General features: G+C 42.9%; 1 protein-coding gene across 1 annotated transcript in view; it reads left to right on the top strand.

The window, feature by feature from the left end:
* Positions 1 to 24,909, top strand: part of LY96 (lymphocyte antigen 96) — a 78,046-nt gene that overhangs the window by 41,515 nt on the left and 11,622 nt on the right. Inside the window, exon 4 of the mRNA XM_028500256.2 lies at positions 18,199 to 18,298. Coding sequence (XP_028356057.1) covers positions 18,199 to 18,269 — 71 coding nt within the window. The 3' untranslated portion in view covers positions 18,270 to 18,298. The remainder of the gene's footprint in view (positions 1 to 18,198; positions 18,299 to 24,909) is intronic.

The raw sequence follows: 24,909 nt of genomic DNA, 5'->3' as shown, positions 1-24,909 counted from the left end.
ACATGTACCTCCAACAATACGAGGATGAATTCACAAGGTGATTCACTGCACCATTATTTGTAATTGCCAAATACTGGAAACTACTTCTATGGCCAAACCGGTTGAATAAATGTTGGAAGACTGGTTGAATAAATGTTGGAAGACTGGTTGAATAAATGTTGGTATATGCTCATGGTGGAGTTCCATGAGAAAGAGCTCTGTGAACTGATAGGAAATGATTTCCAGGGTATATTAAGTGAAAAAAGCAAGCTGCAAAAGTGCGTGTAGAGTATGCTACCTTTGTGTAAGAGAGAAGAAGAAATTTTTTTTAATGCATGTATCTGCTTATTTTCACAAACCCAAATCTAGTCAAATTGGTTACCTACAAAGAGTGTGTATAGAGGAGGCACAGAAACTATAGAGGTAGGGGTAACATTTCTCTGAACTACACCTTTTCATTTAATTTTGACGTTTAGAGTTACGTTAATGTTCTAGGTATTTTAAAATGAAAATACGTCAACAGGGATGAAAAATAAAAACCCTAAAACTGAAGGTAAATAGAAGCATATAAGCCCAACTATGTTTTAAAATGAACATCATGACCACATTGAAAGAGGAAGAAAAAGAACTAAGTAACTTCTGAATATAGTAATTTGCCTGTATATCCTGTCTAAAGAAAAAAAAGGTGCAAACAAATATTGAATTCTTCATAGTAGTTTTTTTCCATAGTGGTGTGGGAATAGCAATTCTAAACCTACTTTATGTATTATAGGATTGATCAAAGGAATAAATATATTAATTTGTTGGGAGCTAGGCTCCCCACTATATAAGGAAGGAGATATAAATATGGACAGTGGGGAGGTAAAGAAGAACCCTGTAAACCGGTACTGGAACTGGTATTGGTTAAACTTATGATTTCTGACATCTTTCCTAACTTTTCATTGAAGGGGCTTAGGAGCAAGGACACAAATTTAGCGCATATGATACCATTCCCTACTAACTAATTAATAGCAATTGGTACTCTTTGAGCAATGGGTGACTCAAGCTTGGGGTAGGGAAGGTCCAAGATGAGCCCAAATCATCATATTGTTCCAGACAGTAAGGAAGTGCTAATAAGAAAAAAAAGAGTGGCATGTCAAAAACACTCAAAAGCTGGCTTGAAATGTTCACTGTCCAAAACCAGGTCATTTAGTGCATCAAAATATATAAGAACAGTAATAGATTATTAGCTATTAAAATATGAAGAGTCTTTAGAGGTGTACAGGTAAGTAAATAAAAGAATAAATAAACAGGAGAGAAGGGAGTATTCTTTCTTACAGTAGAATACCAACTAGTAAAGAAGTTAGAAGGAATAATGGAGTTACAAAATTACCATATTTTAACCATCACAGTGAAGTTTTATTCAGGCAAGAATCATCAATGAAAAAAAAAAAAGCATCATCAATGGGTGCTACATCTAGGGAGGGAAAGTCTGAAGAGAAACGAAGTGTTTACCCAAAGTATCCTCCACCGTTACTTATTAATTACAACAGGAAAAGTAATAACGATCCAGTGGAGAAATGAGAAAACACCTTCACAAAGCAGTCACAGTTAACATCACCAGTAAGGTGTAAGTGGACATCATGTGTCTCCCGATGGGACGCCTTGAGAAGGACACAATGCCATTCATCTAGCATTGCAGGCAAAATGCACTGAACTTATCATGAGGACACATCAAAGAAACACAAATTGAAGATCATTGTATAAAATAACTGTTTCCTTCCAAAATGCCCATGTCATGAAAGACAAAGAAAGGCTGAGACATGGCAACTAAATGAAATAAGTAATCCTTCATTGGATCCTGGCCCAGACAAAAATTGTTTATAAAGGAAGTTATTAGGACAATTGAGATGAAATGTGGACTACATATTAAATTCAAATTCCTTATTAAATTTCTTGATTTTAATAATTATACTATGTTTATGTAAGAGAATATCCTTGTTTATAAAGGGTAAAGGGGCATGGTGTATATAATCTACTCTTGAGTGGTTTAGAAGAAAAAATATATATGCACAAACATATTTTATATATGTACACACACATATGCAGAGAGAATTATAAAGCAAATTAGTAAAATATTAAAAATTGGTTAATCTAGGTATACAAGAATTTAACCATTCCTGCAAATTTTCTGTAAGTTTAAAACTAAATTCTGAAATTAAAAATTTATTTTAAATTATCTGTAAATAAAAATTTTTAAATTAATTTGAAAAAAAGAAATAAATGGGCATTGGCATTATACTTATTTAGTTAAACTAACAGAAGTTGAGATGTGGACTCACTCAAAATTCTGCTCCTTTACACAAGGGCCCCAGTGTGTTCCAACAAGAGTATAGTACTGGGCTTCCCTGGTGGCGCAGTGGTTGCGCGTCCGCCTGCCGATGCAGGGGAACCGGGTTCGCGCCCCGGTCTGGGAGGATCCCACATGCCGCGGAGCGGCTGGGCCCGTGAGCCATGGCCGCTGGGCCTGCGCGTCCGGAGCCTGTGCCCCGCAACGGGAGAGGCCGCAGCAGAGGGAGGCCCGCATACCGAAAAAAAAAAAAAAAAAAAAAAAGAGTATAGTACTTAGGTAAGATGAGAGAACTTGGAACACGGTAGATTTACCATAAATATTATTTATCTCCCTTAACGTCCCTCTTCCTATGTTTTCTTTTTTTTTATAATATAGTAATCACACTATATTGACAGTTTTTTTCTTTTTTAAAATAATTTTATATTTATTTATTTATTTGGCTGTGTCGGGTCTTAGTTGCAGCACGCGGGATCTTCATTGTGGCATGTGGGATGTTTTTGTTGTGGTGCACGGGCTCTTCGTTGCGGTGCACAGGCTCCAGAGACCGCGGGCTCAGTAGTTGCGGTAGGCTCTCTAGTTGTGACGTGCGGGCTCCAGAGAGTGCAGGCTCAGTAGTTGCGGCATGTGGGCTTAGTTGCCCCGCGGCATGTGGGATTTTAGTTCCCTGACCAGGGATCGAACCCACGTCCCTTGCATTGGAAGACAGATTCTTAACCACTGGACCACCAGGGAAGTCCCATGTTTTCTTTTATAAACTACTCAAAGATGGAAATTTCCAGTGCTTTAGAGTGGAAATCAGAGCCTCTAGGCTACTTTTTTTTTTCTATCTTCATTTTCATAATTTGGCTGTGTCGGGTCTTAGTTGCAGCACGCGGGATCTTCATTGTGGCATGTGGGATGTTTTTGTTGTGGTGCACGGGCTCTTCGTTGCGGTGCACAGGCTCCAGAGACCGCGGGCTCAGTAGTTGCGGTAGGCTCTCTAGTTGTGACGTGCGGGCTCCAGAGAGTGCAGGCTCAGTAGTTGCGGCATGTGGGCTTAGTTGCCCCGCGGCATGTGGGATTTTAGTTCCCTGACCAGGGATCGAACCCACGTCCCTTGCATTGGAAGACAGATTCTTAACCACTGGACCACCAGGGAAGTCCCATGTTTTCTTTTATAAACTACTCAAAGATGGAAATTTCCAGTGCTTTAGAGTGGAAATCAGAGCCTCTAGGCTACTTTTTTTTTTCTATCTTCATTTTCATATATATATATTTTTTTTTTCTTTTTTTTAACTTTTGACCCCCTTCATCTATTTCTCTTACCCTCCACCCCCGGGCTCTGGTAACTACCAATCTGCTCAGTGTTTCTATAAGGTTGGTTTTTGTTTTTGTTTAGATTCCACATGTAAGAGAGATCATATCTATCATATTTGGCTTTCTCTGTCTGACTTATTTCACTTAGCATAATGCCCTCCAAGTCCATCCATGTTTTCACAAATGGCAAGATTTCCTTCTTTGTTATAGAAAAATAATATTCCGTTGTATACATATATGTGTGTGTGTATGTGGGGGGGTACATATATATATCTTACATCTTCTTTATCCATTCATTCATTGACAGACACTTAGACTGTTTCCATGTCTTGAGTATTTATTGTAAATAGTGCTGCCATGAGCATTGGGGATCATATATCTTTTCAAGTTAGTATTTTTGTTTTCTTCAGATAAATACCCAGAAGTGAAACTGCTGGATCATACAGTAGTTCTATTTTTAATTTTTTGAGGACCCTCCATACTGTTTTCTATAGAAGCTGCACCAATTTACATTCCCATCAACAGGGCGCAAGGTTTCCCTTTTTTCTATATTCTCTCCAACATACTTGTTATTTTTTGTCATTTTGGTAATAGCCCTTCTAACAGATCTGAGGTGATATCTCATTGTGGTTTTGATTTGCTTTTCCCTCTGATTGATGGTGCTGAGCATCTTTTCATGTACCTGCTGGCAATCTGTATGTCTTCCATAGAACAATGTCTATGCAGATCTTCTGCCCATTTTTCAATTGGATTGTTTGTTTTTCAGGCCTCTTTTTTATGTCAGTGGCCTTTGTCTGTCACCAATCACTACTGCTTGTACTGCTGTGCCAGCTCCAGGGTCTGGCCAGCGCCTGTCAGCCACTGGGTGGGCTTCAGATCATGACTGGGTCATGACCAAGTGGGCAGAGCTCTCTGCCACTGGACTAGTCCAGGTGCACAGAACCCTCGCTCTAGTTGGTTTGCTGATGGAAGCCAGGAACCATTGATCCCAGACCTGGATCTATCACGCATCTGACCTCAGGCTTTATCATCCTCACCTGCCGAGTGAGAGGTTTGGACTGGATCATCTCTAAAGGCCATGGCTTGATGAAACAGGAAAACCTAAAACATGATTTACCCTCTTAAAGAATTCTATTACTTTCTAATTTTATCTTGGGTGTTTTATGTTCTTAGAGCATAGAGAGTCTATATAATGTGAGTCAAAAATTAGACATGAACCCAAACCCTCACTTTCCATTTTATTTTATTTTATTTTATTTTATTATTATTATTTTTTGTGGTATGCGGGCCTCCCTCTGCTGCGGCCTCTCCCGTTGCGGAGCACAGGCTCCGGACGCGCAGGCTCAGCGGCCATGGCTCACGGGCCCAGCCGCTCCGCGGCACGTGGGATCCCCCCAGACCGGGGCGCGAACCCGGTTCCCCTGCATCGGCAGGCGGACGCGCAACCACTGCGCCACCAGGGAAGCCCATCCGTTTTAAATTAAATTTTTGTTCACAGAAAATAGTGGAATATTAGGAATGTAAAAGAAATCCTTCAAGTTGACAACCCACTGGGTACAAGACAGCTGAAATGTATAGGACAGAAGCCATTTCTTCTTCTTTTTGTTAAAAGTAAGTTAATGTGGTTAACTCATGACTGTTTAAGTGGGATAATTTGCTCAGAGGGAAAAAAAGTGGTCATCTTTGAATTTTTAAAGGAAAATTATAAGGCAATGTAAGTCTGTGAGCATCTCAGCTTCTGATTGTCCCTGATCAAGCTCTTATATGCTATGCCCTCCACCCAGACACACCTCTTCATCTCTCTCAGAAGAGTACTGTCTGATGATCTTTGTTCCCTAATAACTGAGCAAGAATAGATGTGATTCTCCATTCATTCAAAATATCTGCCCTGAGTTCTATTCTGTGCCAGGTGCTGTGCATGGAGGATATAAATAGAAAACACTTCCCTGGCTGCAGGGCCTTCACAGGCTTGTCAGTCCAGAAATTAGAGGATAAAAGGTGAATCAAGCAAAGATCAAATGGGAAAGAGTGGCTTCATGCCCTAACACTACCTAACAATAAAAATCTCTCAAAGAACAACAGGTGAAAAATGAAAACAAAAACACAAAGGGTACAAAAAAAATGCCAGTGACAAGAATAAAGAGATTGTTCATTTCTACTTGCAGCACGGTGACTCAAAATCAAACATGGACACTTGCATGGTGTCCATTGTCTATTGTTTTAACCAAAAAAAACAACTTCAGAAAGTGTTAACCAAGTACAAATAAGTTAATGAGAAACTTTAAAAGTTTTTAGCTGTAAGTTATTATTACTGTGTCAGTCAGGGTCCCAGCAGAAAACATGACACATTTAAATTAGGATAATTTAAAGAGCCTTTAGTAAAGAAAGAGTTTACCGAGGCCCAGGTGTGGGGAAACCATGAAGATTAGTGCAGGACCCCAGGGCTAGGAGCAGGGGAGCTCCATTATTGCTTTAGGTCAAGGGTAGGGGACCATGTACAGGAACTGGGAGGTAGAGGGTCTCTCTGACGGAAGCTGACATCCCCTACATCCTTTATGCAGCTAGACTAGCCAGAAGTAACCCCACAGGGAGGGACTTCACTCTGTTTCCTCCCTCAGATCTCCTGCTGGGGTGCCCGCTGGCTGAACCCAGTGGAACCAGAAGGCACGGAAGCAAGCTGTCTTCATCCTTACAGGTCAGCCCCCAGGGCACAGAGCCGGGCAGAGAAGGGAAGGGTGAGTGGAAGATGTCCAGAACAACTCCATGACAGGAAACTGAACATCAGCATTCACAAAGACATCAGATCACCTTCCCAGCCGATGTTTGACAAAATCCTAGAACAGGTCACTTAATTCAGGTTACTGAATGTGGATGACACACCTTGACAGTGCATCCACCAAAAATTGTGCCATGTATTAGGGACACCTTTTCCAAATTAGTAAGGCAGTGTAATTTAAACAAAAAGGATGTTCTGCATGTGAGAAAATCTACTTCCTTACTAACCATAAGCAGGAAGCTGTCCTGAATATTTTTTGGTACTGTATGATCAATAACAAAGACCAGGAAAGCCTTACTAAGAAAGTCAGGCTATTCTTGGAGCAGGCTGTGCTAAATCATGAAGGGCAAATTATGAATTTGCCTTTGTCATCCTTCCCCTTTTCTTTCAGCAATCCCCCATCTCCTTTCCTACATGGCTGTTTGTGTGCTTGTTGTTTATTAGAACTTATTATCTCCATGGCCTTTTTGGGGAGGTGAGCACATTTCCTGATCCACTCATCCTTTGGGGATTTTCTACAGGAAAAGATTTTGTTCTAATTTAATGGAAGAACCGGTTCCCTGCACCAGTTCAATCCTTAATAAGCCCCCAGGAACAACAGCACAGAATCAGAGGGTTCAAACAACATCTTTTGACTTCTTTTTTTTTTTTTTGAGATAAGCACTGTTATTTTTCCCATTTTAAGGAGTATCCACTGTCTATAACCATGCATTCTATTTTTATTTTACTTTTAAAATTTTATCAAAGTATAGTTGATTTACAATGTTGTGTTAATTTCTTCTGTAGAACAAAGTGACTCAGTTATACATATATATATTCTTTTCCATTATGGTTTGTCACAGGATATTGAATATAGTTCCCTGTGCTATATATACAGTAGGATACCTCGTTGTTGATCTGTCCTATATATAATAGTTTGCCTCTGCTAATTCCAAACTCCAATCCTCCCCTCCTCTCTTCCTCCCTCCCCCTTAGCAACCACGTTTGTTCTCTATATATGTGAATCTGTTTTTACTTTGTAGATATGTTGATTTGTGTTGTATCTTAGATTCTGCATAAAAGTGATAAATGGTCTTTGTCTTTCTCTTTCTGACTTACTTCGCATAGTATGATAATCTCTAGGTCCATCCTTGTTGACGCAAATGGCATTATTTCATTCTTTTTGATGGCTGAGTAATATTCCATTGTATATATGTACCACATCTTTATCCATTCATCTGTCGATAGACATTTAGGTTGTTTCCATGTCTTGGCTATTGTAAACAGTGCTTCTGTGAACACTGGAGTGCATTTATTTTGAATTATAGCTTTGTCTGGGTATATGCCCAGGAGTGGGATTGCTGGATCATATGGTAGTTCTATTTTTAGTTTTCTGAGGAACTTCAATACTGTTTTTCATAGTGGCTGCACCAATATACATGGATCATATGGTAGTTCTATTTTTAGTTTTCTGAGGAACCTCCATACTGTTTTTCATAGTGGCTGCACCAATATACATTCCCGTCAACAGTGTAAGAGGGTTCCCTTTTCTCCATACCCTCTCCAGCATTTGTTATTTGTAGACTTTTTAATGATGGCCATTCTGACTGGTGTGATGTCGTACCTCATTGTAGTTTTGATTTTGACCACGCATTCTAAAACACCCACTATTGCTTATATATCATGGCTTAAACTAAATCTAGATTTATTAGTTGTAATTTACCATTTGACCTCTTTACACAGCCAAAGAGGCATGGCGGACCCTGCCTCTCACACTGTGTTTCTGGCCCCATGACTTATGGGTGAGCCCAGAGGCCGACCCAGGAGCCTTTCTCCACTGGAAACAGTAGAAAGACTCAGCATGGAGTGACTGAAGGATGGAAGAAGATCTCACTGGATCAAGTTGCTTGCCTCATTTTGAAAGTTGGGTAAAGCATGGTGCCCAGAAACACAATCTTTGTGGACAAGACACAAGAGAAAAGCTATTCTTCTACCTGAGTCCAGTGACAGGCAACTGGTAAATAAATGCTGGGTGTACTGGTCAGGTGGCTGGCTTTGCATCCTGGCTCAGCCGCGAACTGTGTGATTTATGCCTCCATTTTCCACCCTAAAATACGGCTGATCATAATATTTACCAGCTCGGGTGATGGTGAGGATTACCAGCACAATGTATGTAAAGTGCCAGTGCCTGAGATGCAGTAATCTCTCCACAAATGATGGCTATGAGGATGATAATCAAGATAATTCAATCAACCAATGTATCGAGTCAGATCCAAGTCCAGGTTAATTTAAATCTCAGGTATGTTTCCCATTTGCTCTCTTGTTTCTATTCTCAGGCTGGTACCTAGGCCAGGCTTAGATCTCTCTCTCTGCTTAACTGGTCTTCCTGCTTCTAGGCTTGTCGCCTCTTACCTTTCCGTCACTCTGCAGCCTCAGATTCTTTGTCCTCACCCCTTCCCACCTATCACATCTCTCTGTATAGTTCTACTTCTCCATCTTTCAAACCACTCCTCTAGGTCTTTTTCTTGCTTGCTTGCTTGCTTGTGAGATACAGCAGGCATGCAAAAAAATGTACAAAATCTGTTCACAGTTTAAGGAATGATCATAAACTACTCCCTAGGTTAAGAAAGTCAACACTGTTGCTCTCCAGAACCTTCTCCACTCCTGTGTGCCCTTCCTTGGTTACAAAACCAGCCCTCTCTCCAAGAAGTAACCACTATCCTGATTTCTGTGATAATGTCTTTGCTTTTCTTTTTAGTTTTACCACCTATGTATGATGAATCACTAGATGATATAGCTCACTTTAGTGAATCCAAGAAGTTCTCTTTTATATAGTTGAGCATATCTGAAGTGGAGACATGCTTATGATGATGGCTTGTCAAGGTTTAATTGGCAGCACGTTTTTTCTTTCCTAGAAGAAGTATAAAATATAAATACAATAATATAAAATAATGGTGTGTTTTACAATCAGTGGCACCTTAGAGTTGATGTAGACTACTTTTGCTTGTTTTTGAACCATATGAATGAAATTATACTGCATGTGTTCTTTTACCTCTTTTTTCTTTTTTGGATCAGCAGGATGTTTGTGAGATCCTTTCACTGTTACTGCAAGCAGTTGTAGCTTGTTCATGTTGTCTACTACAAACAACAACGCTGCCATGAACAGTCTTGTGCCTGTGCCCTGGGCTCACAGGGGTTGCAACACTAGGAAAAGGCACCATAATTTCTCTCTCAACCGCTGCAATTTTTTTTTTTTTCTTTCTTTGCCTGCCCCGCACTGCTTGAGGGGATCTTAGTTCCCCGACCAGGGATTGAACTCAGGCCACGCGGCAGTGAAAGTGCGGAGTCCTAACCACTGGACCGCCAGGGAATTCCCTCAACTACTGCAGTACTAGCCAAACATAAGCTTAACCTTAATCCCAGCTAGAGCAATGTGTTTGAAACACAAATCTGATCATCTTATTCTCCTGCTTAGAACGTTTTAATGGTTGCCCACTGTTCTCAAACTAAAGATTGACATTTCTTTTTTTTTTTTTTTTTGCGGTACGCGGGCCTCTCACTGCTGTGGCCTCTCCCGTTGCGGAGCACACGCTCCGGACACGCAGGTGCAGCGGCCATGGCTCACGGGCCCAGCCGCTCCACGGCATGTGGGATCTTCCCAGACCGGGGCACGAACCCGTGTCCCCTGCATCGGCAGGCGGACTCTCAACCACTGCACCACCAGGGAAGCCCAAGATTGACATTTCTGATACAGCTTTCAAGCCCTTCAAACCCAGTGCTAGCTCTCACCATCATTCTTATACATTTTTCCTCTATGCTCTACAGCTACAGGGGTCTTCTTTCAGTTTTTTAAACAAGCCTCCCCCAGGCCACTCCTACCCACCCCACCCCAGCTGGTTAAGTCCACCCATCCATCAATCTAAGCTCTCACCTCAACTCTTCAAATAGAATATGTATTAGATAGGACATGGATCTGCTGCTGAAACCGAGACTCTGGTGACATTAATGTGATAGAAGTTTATTTTTCGCTCAAAATACACTGTGTGCCTAAGTAGCTGAGGACTCGTCTGGAGGCTCTGTTCTGTCGGGAGCCCAGGATCCTTCTGCCTTGGTGCGTTGACATCTCTAGATTGTTGCTTACCAGCCTGCTCTAAGATGATTCACCACCATCTCACATTCCAGCCGGCGGAAGGGAGAAGGAGGGAAGGGAGGGCACAATCACTGCTTTTAAGTGTATGACTCAGGAGTTCCAATTATTACTTTTACTCACCTCTTACTGATCAGAAGTTGGTCACGTGGCCACACCTAGCTGTAAGGGAAGGTGGGAAAAGTAGCCTTTATTTTGGTTGCCATATGCCTGGCAGTGAACCTGGAGATCTGCTCCTATAGATGGAGTGAATGGATATGGGGACACCTAGTGGTCCCTGTGGCATAACACCCAACCCTGACTGCATTAATTAGTCAGGGTTAATGTATACACTACATTAATTAGTGTAGTTATTTGATAGATGTCTATCTATCCCACCAGACTGTGATCTCTACAAGAGCAGGGACCGTGTCTATTTTTGCTGACCATTGTGTACTCATCATCTATCCCCATGCCTGACACATAGTACGACCTTAATAAATATTTGTTGAATGCATGCATGAATGAAGAGATTGGGTCTCTGACTACCTCTTGTTATTTCTGGTGTCACACTTGACACTCCAGCCAGACCAAACCACTTGTGGTTGCCTTAATTCATTCTCTATTAAAAAAAAATTTTTTTTTTTTTTGCTAATCTGAAAAGCAAAAATAGTCATCTCACTGTTGAACTTTCTTTGATTTTTGAGATTACACACATTTTCACATATTTCCATTAATACTTCTTGTTTTGAGATTTGATATGACCAATTCTAACAGCATCCTTTGAAGTACACTAAGAGCTTAACACAGTAGATTTTAGTCAAAGTTAGGCAGCATACTCAGGCACTTGCTTGATGAGGAGTAAAATATAATGCTTGGATTAGGGCTTTCATGCAAGTCTACCTGAATGCTATTTCTTAAACCTGAGCTTTCCACAAGAGTTGAGAAGCAAAGAGTTAAAGGTTACATTCCCTGTTTAGAACCTGGGAGGTTGGTGTGATGTTGTGATTTATAATAAAAAATCTGTATATGGTCTTCCTCTCATTTCTGGCACAGAGCCCCTAAAATCCTTGGCATTTCCTAAGTGTTAAGAGCAATTAAGGTGCCTTGATACTCAGAACAAGCCCCTTTCAACCACACCTGAGTTTATGTTAATGAGGTGACTTTTGGAAAGGATCGAAGGTTAGGGGCTTGTTGCCAGGGGAATGTGATTGGAGGGTTGGAAATTTCAGTCCCACCCCCCAACCGCCAGGGATGGGAGAGCGGAGAGGGGCTGGAGGTTGGCCAATGGCCAATGATTTAATCAATCAGGCGTGCGTAAAGAAGCCGCCATAAAAACGCCGAAGAGAGGGGTTCAGAGAGCTTCCAGGTTGGCGAACCAGGATGCAGCTACATTCCGGGCCCTGCACTCCACGGGGACAGACGCTCTTGCATTGGGGACCTCACCCTATGTATCTCTTCATCTGGCTGTTCATTCGTATCCTTTTAATATCCTTTGTTATAAACTGGTAATCTAGTAAGTAGACTGGTTTCCTGAGTTCCGTGGGCCATCTAGCAAATCACTCAAACCTGAGGTGGAGCTTGTGGGAACTTCCGATTTACAGCCAGTTGATCGGAAGCATAGATAACAAGCCGGACTTACGACTGGCATCTGAAGCGGGTGAGTCTGGTGGGCCTTGGCTACTAACCTGTGGCATCTGAGGCCATCTCCAGGTAGATAGTGTCAGAACTGAGTTAAATCGGTGGGACACCTGGTCAGTGTCCTCTGGGAATTAAGTTAATTTCCTGATGGTGTGGGAAAAAAAACACACCCATTGGAGAAGGTGTTTTAAATTGCTCTTTAAGGGAATATCCATGAGGTTCAGCAGTCAGTAAAGATTAATGTTGTATTGATAACTGAATAAGTCTGATTAAGGCACGGTGGTAAGGATGGCCAGCTCGCCCACAATTACCCAACCACACCACCTACTACCAGATATTTTCCTTTTTTAAGACACAATAGGAGTATAGACACACAGGGATTGGAAAGTGTGGGATTAGAGCACCAGAGGGAAACTGTGCTTGAAAACGAGAGAAGCGCGAAAGAGCTGCAGATCCAGCCTCTGGTCGAGTTCGCACTTGTCACGAGGACCTATTCAGGTCACAGCAGCAGTGATTACCAAAGGAGGCAGACAAAAGACAAGTACAAGAAAGAGCTGAAACACCTAGCTCTGTGCTGACTGCCTTCGCGTCTGCATGTCTCCGACAGTCCATGCATGGGTGGCCGCCATGATGCTGTGTCAGTTCCAGGCCACAGCCACCAGCCGCTGCAGCGCAAAAATAAACAGAGGAGAAGGCCGGCTTGGAGCTGCAATGGGGAGGCCGGCTCTTCTGGGGCTCAGCAGGCTTTTTGCCTGACGCTGATTCTCCCAGCTCTCTGGGTGACCCCACCACTCAGGGGGAGGCGGGAGTTCATGTCAGCAGAGTGGAACAGACTCCTTGTCCCTTCAAAGTTGAGAATGCTACTTTCTAGACCCTTCCATCTCTCCATATAAATAAACCAAGTCTGGAGAGTCTCCAAGTCACCTCTGTTAAACAAGACAGGGCTTCCCTGGTGGCGCAGCGGTTGGGAATCTGCCTGCCAATGCAGGGGACACGGGTTCGAGCCCTGGTCTGGGAAGATCCCACATGCCGCGGAGCAACTAGGCCCGTGAGCCACAACTACTGAGCCTGCGCGCCGCAACAAGAGAGGCCGCGACAGTGAGAGGCCCGCGCACCGCGATGATGAGTGGCCCCCGCTCTCCGCAACCGGAGGAAGCCCTCGCACAGCAAAGAAGACCCAACACAGCCAAAAATAAATAAATAAATTTTTATATATTAAAAAAAACACAGAATTTAAGCTTCTCCTGAGAGCTTTCTGGTAACCTGATTTCCATTCCAGTGAAGAAGTAAAGGTACGCCCACCAGTGTCGTGGTGACAAAGCAGAAAAAGAATATGAGAAGCTGCCTGTGGACACAAGTTTCAGTGGTTACCTCACACACATGGATTTCCTGTTTCTTAGTAAAATAGATATGAATAATGTCACATTGAAAATTCACAAAGTTCCACGTGTTTGGTTTCATCCTCACCTTCTTTGTTGACGAAGTAAAGTAAGAATTTTCTATCCAAAAAAAAAAGTATAAAAAATATTAAATACTTTAATATGGACACACTGAATGAAGCTATAGGAAAAAAATGGAAATATGTGAGGGTGGTGAGATTTAGGGGTTTTTTTTTCTTTTTCTTTTTTTTTTTTGTGGTACTCGGGCCTCTCACTGCTGTGGCCTCTCCCGTTGCGGAGCACAGGCTCCGGACGCGCAGGCTCAGCGGCCACGGCTCACGGGCCCAGCCGCTCCGCGGCATGTGGGATCTTCCCGGACTGGGGCACGAACCCGTGTCCCCTGCATCGGCAGGCGGACTCTCAACCACTGCGCCACCAGGGAAGCCCGGATTTAGGTTTTATTATCGTTATTTTAACACTTTTTTTATATTGTTTCTAATGAAGCTAAATCACAGCACCATTACCATCTCGCAATGTCCTTTTAAAAATACACAAGACCTGGGAATTCCCTGGCAGTCCAGTGGTTGGAACTCGGGCGCTTTCACTGCTGGGGCCTGGGTTCAATCCCTGGCTGGGGAACTAAGATCCTGCAGGCCATGCGGCGCGGCCAAAAAAAAAAAGAAAAAATACAGAAGATCTCTATATATTTATGATATTCTGGGTAATAGAGAAAAGGAGACGGGCTGTTCTAAATATAAGCATGAATGTGGCCAGTGTGCGGAAGACACATTTTCCTGTATAAGATTCAATTATAATTCTGAAAGCCAAGAGAGGAAGCAATAATTCCAGGGAAAGGAAGTATAGGGCTTCTATTTCCTTAGTGTTCATGAGCAGGCATTGACATTACTGCTAATGAGAACAGCATGCTTTCAGACAGAAAGTACGTGCATACGTGCCAAGCTTCTGTGTGCAGATACCCAGCACAACTCCAGCAGTCGGGAACTCAGCAGTTTTGCTCCTGAGCCCCACTGAGAGTGACCTCTTAATAAATTGTTCAGTGACTGCTCAGAAATGCATTTGACTATAGATGCCCCAGTGCACACATATTTCCCGCTCGTCATGTTTAGGAAGCTTCTCCCTCGTAATGCCAAAATCTTCAGCAGGGTTCAATTTTACTCACTTCTCAATTCAAACGCCTGAGTTTTCAAGTTCAGCTACTGTCTGAGTAAAATTTACTCATACAGCTGTTTAGAGAGGCTGAATGTGCAGAAAAAGAAAAAGAAAAGGACTTGGTAATATAGTTGGGGAGAGAAGATTATTTCAGAGCAGGGAAGGAAATTTGGGTAGATGGACAATTTTGGCCAATCGGAGGATACCACGTGAACATGTACATGTGAGTGTGTGGGGGGGGGGGCAGATAAGAGGGGCTAAGAAAAGAAAGTAGACTTGTGACATAACTGCCTCTATTACAAGTTTATAAAAGCACTGGTGGCAGCCCTGCATAAGCCGATGTATCTGGAAGGCTGTAACTAGCTTCCTCCAATTTAGCCCAGTTTGCCCTGACTAGGCTGGTGCATTTCTGACCCTTCCTTTCCTGGTCTGATGGAGGCCTACCCCTCTGGTATTGGAAGGGACAAGGACGAAAAAGACAAAGGAAGGGGAAAATGCTCAGAGCTTATAGGCAGTGGCACCTGGAAACCAGGCACCCCTTTGGGGACATAGTTGAAGCTTCAAGCCCAGCTACAGAAGGAAAGAGTGGTTGGTCGTACCAGGGGCTCCAGATGCTACTAGAAAGGCACCTAGAAAGTGAGGCACCTGGGAATGATGGGAACTTCATTCATGGGATACTTACTTCTCTGACATCAATTGCATCAATAAGAGGGGTTGCAAATTCAGATCCCAAATCGGGCCAGATAGAGCCTGCTGCATGTACGATGTGGATTCAGCTTCTGAAATCTCACTTCTGTTTGTCCCCTAACCTACTCTCACTGGCTTTGTTTAGGTTTTCACAATTTCTTTCCTGGTCTAATCCATTTCTCGGGCTTTAGTCTCATCCATTTCTTTTTTTAAATGAAGATTTAAAAAAAATTTTATTTTGGCTGCACCGGGTCTTAGTTGTGGCACGCAGGATCTTTGTTGCAGCATGCGGACTTCTTAGTTGCAGCATGCATGCGGGCTCTAGTTCCCTGACCAGGGATTGAACCTGGGCCCCTGGCATAAGGAACGTGGAGTCTTACCCACTGGACACACCAGGGAAGTCCCTAGTCTCATCCATTTCTAATCCTCTAGTGACCTATCTAAAATAAAAAAATTGAAGCAAGTTATTGCTTTGTGCAAGAAATTCCACCTTCCCTACTACCTGTTGGGTAGAGTCAGCGTGGTTTGGCATGGCGCACAGCTCCGTATTCTGACTCCTGTCTACATATTCAGCCTGCTTCCTTATGTGCCTTTGTCGACTGAAAAAAAATGCACAACTTAAAAGTTGAGAATTATGTTTTATTCAGTGGCCTTACTGAGGACTATAGCCCAGGAGGGCAGCCTCCCAGATAGCTCTGAGAGACTGTTTACTTCAAAGAGGTAAGAGAAGAGCCACGATATGTAGGAGTTTTCATTGCCAAAAAAACCCCACAAACAACCACATAGTCAAACATCAAAAGATTATTGCTAATCACAAAAACCAGACATCTCAAGTTAATGATTTTAGTGCTTTTCCATGTATGGGAAGATGCAAGAGTTGGGCTCCTTGAAATTATTCCTTTGATATGTATCTTAACTATCTAGGGCCAGTGTCCTGTTCTCCATCCTGAATTTCCCTCAGGACACACAGCTGTGGGAGACTGTAGTGGCTGATGGCTTGATGTTGGGCAAATTTCGTTGTTTACACCTTCCTGCTCCTGTTTTATGCTCAGATACTGACCTGCCTGCAGTTCCTCTAAGGGTCGTGCTGTTTCATTCCTCTCTACCTTTTCTCTCACTGCTCCTATTATCTGGGATGAATGCCCTTGCCTTTCTGTATCAGGATGTGTTCAGTTCTAAGTAACACAAAACCCAATTCAAACTGGCTTAAATAATAAAGTAGGTTTATTGACCTATGCAAATAGTAGGGTAAGCTTCTGGGTTGGTCTGATCTAGTGGCTCAGTGATGTCACCAAGGACCCAGATTCCTCTTTTTCCATCTTCTATTGTTATGTCTTCATCTTAAGGCTAGCATTACAAGACAGCCGCTGACAACGCCTGGGCTACCTGCCTCTTTGGCCACATCCTAAATAGGGGTAGCGGTAGAGAAGAGAAGAAAATGAGGTAAACATATTTTAAAATCCTTGATCTGTACAATTAAGATATGTGCCCTTTATAATATCTAAGTTATAGCAATAAAGCATTTTTAAAAATTCTACATTACTCATTGATACATTCTTAATTGGATCTGTGTCTGTGTTTTGTTTTGTTTTTTTTAAAATTTATTTAGTCTATTTATTTTGGCTGCTTTTGTTCTCTGTTGCGGTGCGCGGGCTTCTCATTGCAATGGCTTCTCTTGTTGTGGAGCACGGGCTGTAGGCGCGCGGGCTTCAGCAGTTGTGGCTCGCGGGGTTGGTTGCCCCGCGGCATGTGGGATCCTCCCGGACCAGGGCTCAAACCCGTGTCCCCTGCATTGGCAGGCAGATTCTCAACCGCTGCGCCACCAGGGAAGCCCCTGTGTCTGTGTTTTTGATTAGATACTTCTGAGACCGAGCAGATGTAGCCTAATAAGACACAGTTACATGTGAATTTTATATATAAGTAATCATAATAAAATTACCTTTGCAGGCTTATCTCTAGCACTTCCCAGCATATACATTCCATTCCAGCCAAATTGGATTACTCATTCTTCCTTGAACATCCTGCCCTCACTTCTTTGTCTTTGCTCATATTCTCTTTATATTAATTTTTCATAAGTTAAATCACATTTTATTTTATTTTTTTGCGGTACGCGGGCCTCTCACTGTTGTGGCCTCTCCCGTTGCGGGGCACAGGCTCCGGACGCGCAGGCTCAGCGGCCGTGGCTCACGGGCCCAGCCGCTCCGCGGCATGTGGGAATCTTCCCGGACCGGGGCAAGAACCCGTGTCCCCTGCATCGGCAGGCGGACTCTCAACCACTGCGCCACCAGGGAAGCCCTTAAATCACATTTTAAATGAACCCAAAATCTTCCTTTTGAAAGGAATCAACTTGTCAGACCTTTTGCAAAATGAAAAATCTCAAATTCTCACTATACCATTTATTTTTTGGAAGAACCCAGATTTTCGTATGTTGAGCTTGTACAAAATGAAAATCTTGTTATCCAGAAATGTACACAAATAATAGCTAGTAAAAGTTAATAGCAGTAATAAAACCAGCTAAAAGCAATAATTCTGAGCGGCAGTGTAATGTCGAGGAACAAGCATAGACTTTGATGTCAGATGAATATGATTTTGATTAGTTTTTGCCACTTACCAGATGTGAATTCACCTAAGTCAGTTAGGTTCTTTTGGATAAATAGCAGTAGCTTCCAAAAATCACTGATAGTAATGGGTCTGTGTCTCCTTTCAGCTTTTCTGTCAGTTTATAATGATAGCAAGTTTTAGTCCAATTTCAGTCACACAGAGATATTTATTAATAAGTGGGCCCCAAAGAGTCATTTATACATTCTTTGCTCTGTGCCCCCTGTTCTTTTAGGTCTTCCAACAGCATCTTGTGGTAAGTGCGACAACCGTCTAGGGACAGGATCCAGTTCATTGGCTAACTGAAGTCAGATGACCAAAAATCTTCTTAATTGGTGAGTAAATTTGGGACTCTTCGTTCAGGAACCATGCACCATTTCTAAGGGTATGGATACCAGGGCTTGCTGGATTTCTATTGCCTGGTCACACATGGATGGAAAAGCCTGTGAACTAGTTCTTGAACCACTAGTTTCACCACTGAAAAACCATTTATAACCCCACTTTGCTAGTAAGTCACATTCTGTAATTGATCAGAGAAAACCATTGCAGAAGCTCTGATAGTCTCTATATTGGAGCGTATCCTTTTGCTGCCATGTTAGCTTATCACCCTGAGTTCATATGCCTAATAGGGCAATCCATTGCTTCTTGGGTATAGTGAAAACGAACGCTCGTACTTTACCCCATTTATGCTGAAGCATTTGAAAGTAAATTATAGACAAAACAACAGTGTTGGTAAGTTACTTTTCCTCTCAGAACTTGAGACCCTGAGATGGGTATCGTATTTTCTTTTTTTTTTTTAATTAATTAATTTATTTAGGCTGCACCAGGTTTTAGTTGCGGTACATGGGATCTTCCTTGCGGCATGTTTAGTTGCGGCATGCGGGATATTTAGTTGAGGCATGAGGGCTTCGTAGTTGCGGCGTGAGGGCTTCTTAGTTGCGGCATGCGTGTGGGATCTAGTTCCCCAACCAGGCGTCGAACCTGGGCCCCCTGCATTGGGAGCACAGAGTCTTACCCACTGGACCAGCAGGGAAGTTCCTCGTATTTTCTTTCTCATCACTTCTACCATCCCAAACATCTGATGAGCTCTGATAGTTTGCACGGCTCTGGATAGGTGCTACACGTGATATTAAGATTAGGAATAGAGGAACTTGGACTTTTGTAACCTCTTGGCCAGGGTAATGTCCTCATTTTACATTGTGCTGTGTAACGCTGTGTTGAGAGTGTTCCAGTCTCTGCCCCACCACACCTAATTTTGACAGGAAGAGCGGTATAGATACATGAATCATAATACTAAAGTATAATTTTCAAAAGGTTTAGAGACATGGATTTTATGCAAATGTAAAATAAATATGTCAGAGGTTTTATTCAACTCATTCATTAATGGGAGAACAAGTAAGATGTTGTAACCAGTTTAAAGGGAATTTGAAGAGCCGACATGCATAGGTAATCAGGAATGCTGAAATGAATTTACTACTGGATCCAAATCTGGCTAATATCCTATAGGCCAATAAAATGAAATATTTGGGGGTCATCCTTTTTATAGGATGGAAATCAATTTTATCTCTATTGGCAAAATTCGTTTGCATTGCTGCAGACAAGAACGTATGCCTCATTACATCTTAACTTTTTACTTCTACAGAGTTGAAAGAAAGCCTAGTCAATAGATAGACACCCATATAGAATCAATAACTGGGGAGGCTCTATACAGTGTTTAAAAATATGCCCACAAATTCTTTGATATTCTTTGCCTCAAGAGGTGGAGCTTAATTCCTCTCCGTTGAGTGTGGGCTGGATTTGATGACTCACTTCTAAACAACAAGATGGTAGAAATGATAGTGTGTGATTTCTGAAATCAGGACATAAAATACATTGTAGCTTCCTTCTTCCTCTTCTTCTTTTCCCCTCTCTTCTCTTCCTTGTCCTCCACCTCCTCCTCTTCCTTTTCTTGTCTCCTCCTCCTTCTTCACAGCATTATTTAGATATAATTTTATAATTCACACATTATACAATTAATCTATTTAAAGTATCCAGTTCAGTGGTTTATAGCATATTCAGAGTTGTGCAGTCAATACCACAATGAATTTTATTTTATGTTTTTTTTTTTAATTTTTAAAAATTTATTTATTTTTGGCTGCATTGGGTCTTTGCTGCTGCACGCGCGGGCTTTCTCTAGTTGCGGCGAGCGGGGGCTACTCTTATTTGTGGTGCATGGGCTTCTCATCACGGTGGCTTCTCTTTGGTGCAGAGCACGGGCTCTAGGCATGCGGGCTTCAGTAGTTGTGGTGCACGGGCTCAGTAGTTGTGGCTCGCGGGCTCTAGAGTTCAGGCTCAGTAGTTGTGGTGCACGGGCTTAGTTGCTCCACGGCATGTGGCATCTTCCTGGCGATCCAGGAAGATGGATCCAGGTGACGGACCTTAAAATAGGGGAAATTACCCTGGATTGTCCCCGTGGGTCTAATTTAGTCACAGAAGCCCGTAAAAGCAGAGGACCTTCTCTGGCTAGAGGCAGAAGAGATACAGCAGAACAAGGAGTCAGAGGGACACCAAGCCTGGGAAGGATTTCTGCACCACCGCTGACCCTGACTGAGAGGTAGGGGCCACATGACCCTGTGCAAGAACTGGAGAGAGGCTCTGGGAGGTTGAAAGGTGATGCTGGCTGACAGCTAGTAAGGAAACGGGGATCTAATAAGCCCAGAAGTGGATTTTCCCCCAGAGCTTGCAGGTGAGATCTCAGGCTGGTTGACAACTTGATTTTGGCCTTGTGAGACCCAGAGAAGGGAACCTGCTGAGCCCACTGGACTCCTGACTTACAGAACTGTGAGGGAATAAATGTGTGGTACTTGAGCAGTGGACTTCTTTGTGTTAAGCCACTGGAATTTTGGGACTACTTGTAACTGCCTCCTAGCTTATCCTAACTAATGTACTAGTTCTGTAAATGTAAATATTTACCAATCGGGAGAAAATAGTTTAAGCCCCCAAATGCCATCTACTTTTTTCTCCTATGAAAACATTACAACGAAAACAAAAACAAATGAAAATGGAAGTGTGTGGGAAAGGTTCTTGGCAGAAATACATGGAAATCAGTCAGTACGTATTCATCGTTTCAATTCATTCAATGTATATTGAATATCTGTAAAAATATATTGGGCTGTGGCAGCACTGGATACAGAGATATATTGTGTAGTCCTTACTTTTGACGAGCTTGTGGCTGGATGGTGAGGTGTAGAGGCAAGTGTAAACTGATATCTATACCATGTTTAGAGATGAGAGAGAGGCATAAATCGTGATGGAGTGACGCAGGTCACGTGCCATCACATTTAGAGAAGAGAAACTCTTCAGGGTTGAGGCTGTCAGCAGGTTCATGGGTGTACACGGGGAATATGCTCTTGGCTCCTGCTTGCCACCTCTACTTCTTTCTCCCTCTCTCTCCTGTTTTTGTTTATTCCTGGGTTCAATACTGTCATCCTATCATCACAGAATTCTGGAGTCTTAAAGGAACTTAGAGTTTATCTACTTACAGATGAAGAAACAAAACCAGAGAAGTTAAGTGTGTCATCACAGCTAACTTCAGTAGAGGTACAGTGAAAAAGATTGATCATTTGGTGGCCATTAATATAATAATATTACGTGAATAATAATATTGATTACTAATTATAAAAATTACTTTTACTGGTAATTGGTAATTTCAGTCCAAAAAATCACTAGTTTCTTAAATATTTTCCATCCCTAAAGATGGGGGAGCATGGGTGCTTGTGGGTCATGCACTCATAGGCTTGCTTAGTAGATGCCTGTAAAATTCTTCATTATGACTATTTCAAAACTTTCTGTTCTCCTCCAGCCCGACCCAAACCCCATGCTGTGATTCAAAATCACTGGGGTCCCAGCAAAAAAAGATAATACTCTCAAACCAACTTTGAGAGTTTAATAAGAGGATTTTTATAAAGGTAAGTACAAGATTTAAGAAAACCAGTGGGGGATAGTGCAGTATCTCAAGAGGTAGCGACAGCAGGGGAGGTATTACCACCTTAGTCCTGAAGGTACAACAGCGGGGAATGGTTATCAGAACATTGGGAGGGTAGTTACATGGAGAAGCAGCCTGGCGACATTTGTGGCCTCGGGTGCAGGTACATGGCCAACTCATGGTAACTGGCAGGGAGGGAGCTAGGGGAAATACAACCAACGTCAATCTACTCCATCCCTTCATCTCCTGTCAAGGTCTCCCATTGGCTGATCACATCGTGATGTGGAGGCAAGGGTGTCATTGACAGAGTTCATACGTTCAGCCTCCCAGGCTCAGAGTAGGGTAGAGAAGGTGGAAGGTCAGGCAAGATATCCAGTATACCTTCTCTTGACCCAAATAAAGACGTCTTCTATTTTCCTGAAAAGATTAAGGCTTCCTAAGTTTAGATGTTTCCAATTCTTTCAAGGCTTTGGATATTTATCCATCCTTTTTCTTTTTCACTCCCATCCCACAGGAAGTGCTCCTTTTTTCAAGGTTAAAATCATTCCTTTCATCTCCCCTCCATGCCCGCTTCCATGTATCCTCCCCAGATGGGAGGATAAATAGTTGCTTCAGAAATTCTCGGTGCTCTTCCAGTAACTCCTAACACTCAGAATGTAAAACAAATACGATCATTGGAACAAATTTGGATATATTCTAATTTATGTTAAATAGCAAATCAGCAGCATACTTTAGTATTCTCCCTCTTAGCTTAACAAATTGTCTGTTGCCCTCATCACAAATGATCATGACATAAGACTGGGGCTGATGAACTCCAGCGATGATTTAAAGGAGAGTGGTGACCTGTATTTTAGAGCAGTCATTGGCCATGTTAGAATGGATGAAAGACCATTGAGATTAGAGGTCGGGTGGTTGAGTCTCCTGTGGTAACCCAAATGAAGGCCACAGCAGTGGAGATGAAGTGAGGGGCAGAGCATGGAGATTTCAAGGAGGCATCAGGACAAACATAAGGGGAGGTGGGGGTGAAGGACAGGAATGAGTGCAGGATGACTCCTGGGTTTTTAAGTTGGGTGGCTGAGCGGCTAATGCTTGGAATTAGGCATTAGCCAGATAGTAGGATGCTTTGAGCTGCAAGGAACAAAAGCTCAACTAACAGTGGCTTGAGCCAGTGTTCGCCAATCAGTGTGCCTAGCACCATAGTGCGCAGCAGGTGTGTCCCAGGTGCTCTGAGATATTGACCCACTTAGTCCTTGGGGCGACCAGGCGAGAGCCCGAGGTGGCCGGGAGCCCCTGGAGTCAGTTACCTCTAGCCATGAGGACCCTCCTCTGCTTACCCAAGTGTGTCATAGGAACAGCACTTTTTAGCATGTGGTATGAAATTAAAAAAGCTTGGGACTGGCTTAACCATAAACCACATAAGTTCTGGTGGAAGTTAGATCCAGGATTGGTTAATTAGTAGCAAAACACAGTTGTCAGGAACTCAGATGATTTCCATCATTCCATTCCGCCTTCCTCAGCATGTTACTTTTCATCTTCATGCTTGTTCCCAGATGATCCCTGGATATAGGTCAGTTGTTCCCATAATGTCCCTTGATTTGGGCTTTTCCAATGTTCTTCATGATGGAATTCCGGCAGGAACATATCTTTGTCCCCCCCCACACACACACACAAGAGAAAGGAAATACTTCTCAGAAGCTCCGCATGAGGCTTTGCCTTATGTCTCCTTGGCAGAACTTGGTCACACATCCACTGCCAGGCCAGTCCTGACAAAGGGGAATGAGATCACTGTGACCTGCTTGCCAAAGCCAGATGTGCAGCCACATCTTCCCCTGGTGCTGAGCTCTCAGAGTCATCTCCACATTATGAGTCAGATTCTCGTGCTCCTACCTTCAAGGCCTGCAATGCTTTTCCGTTCACCTAAGCCATTAATTTTGATCTGACATTTGCTGTTCCAGTAATCTCTTCCACCACTACTCTTCGTTCTCGGTGTTTAGTCGTAATGAGCCTTTGAATGGCCTTCTGAAGAACCATCTCTCTCTACCTTCTGGTTCATACATGCTATTCCTATTGTCTATTGTCCTACCTGGACAATTCCTATTCCTATTGTCTGAAACATGTTTACCTCCTCTTTGCTTCTCTTTGTCTTTTCTCAGCCTTCAGGTCTTGGCTTAAAATTCCCTACCCCCGGACATCCTGACCCTCAATTTGGTTGTTATGTCACAACACTTTTCACTGTTAAACCATCTTTGCTGTTGAACACCTAGGGGGTAAGCTCTCTGAGAGGAGGAAACAGTGTTTTTTTTTGTTTTTTGTTTGTTTGTTTGTTTTTTCTTCCCACTTTTGAATCTCTGTTTCTTGCACTGATGTGCTCCAAATAGTAGTTGCAAGACTGACCAAACTGAATGAATAAACCCGAATCCCTTGAGCACCTTCCAGGCTCACATCTGTCTTTACTTTGCGAACTTAGGGGTGGATGTTGGAACTTACAGCCAACTTTACTTCAGGTGACTCAAACAGATACTTGTACACCAATGTCGATCACAGCATTATTCATGATAGCCAAAAGGTGGAAACAACTCAAGTGTCCATCAATAGATTAGTGGATAAACAAAATGTGGTATACACATACAATGAAATATTATTCACCCATGAAGAGGAATGATGTTCTGAGTGTGCCTTTGAACACGTGGATGAACCTTAAAAATAAAGTGCTAGGGGCTTCCCTGGTGGCGCAGTGGTTGAGAGCCCGCCTGCCGATGCGGGGGACGCGGGTTCGTGCCCCGGTCCGGGAAGATCCCACACGCCGTGGAGCGGCTGGGCCCGTGAGCCATAGCGGCTGGGCCCGTGAGCCATGGCCGCTGAGCCTGCGCATCCGGAGCCTGTGCTCTGCAACGGGAGAGGCCACAGCAGTGAGAGGCCCGTGTACCGCAAAAAAAAAAAATAAATAAAGTGCTAAATGAAATAAGCTGGACCTAGAAAGAT

The sequence above is a fragment of the Physeter macrocephalus genome, chromosome 15 (assembly GCF_002837175.3).
Source record: "Physeter macrocephalus isolate SW-GA chromosome 15, ASM283717v5, whole genome shotgun sequence".
NCBI classification, from domain to species: domain Eukaryota; kingdom Metazoa; phylum Chordata; class Mammalia; order Artiodactyla; family Physeteridae; genus Physeter; species Physeter macrocephalus.
This window is presented reverse-complemented; position numbering and strand designations above follow the sequence as displayed.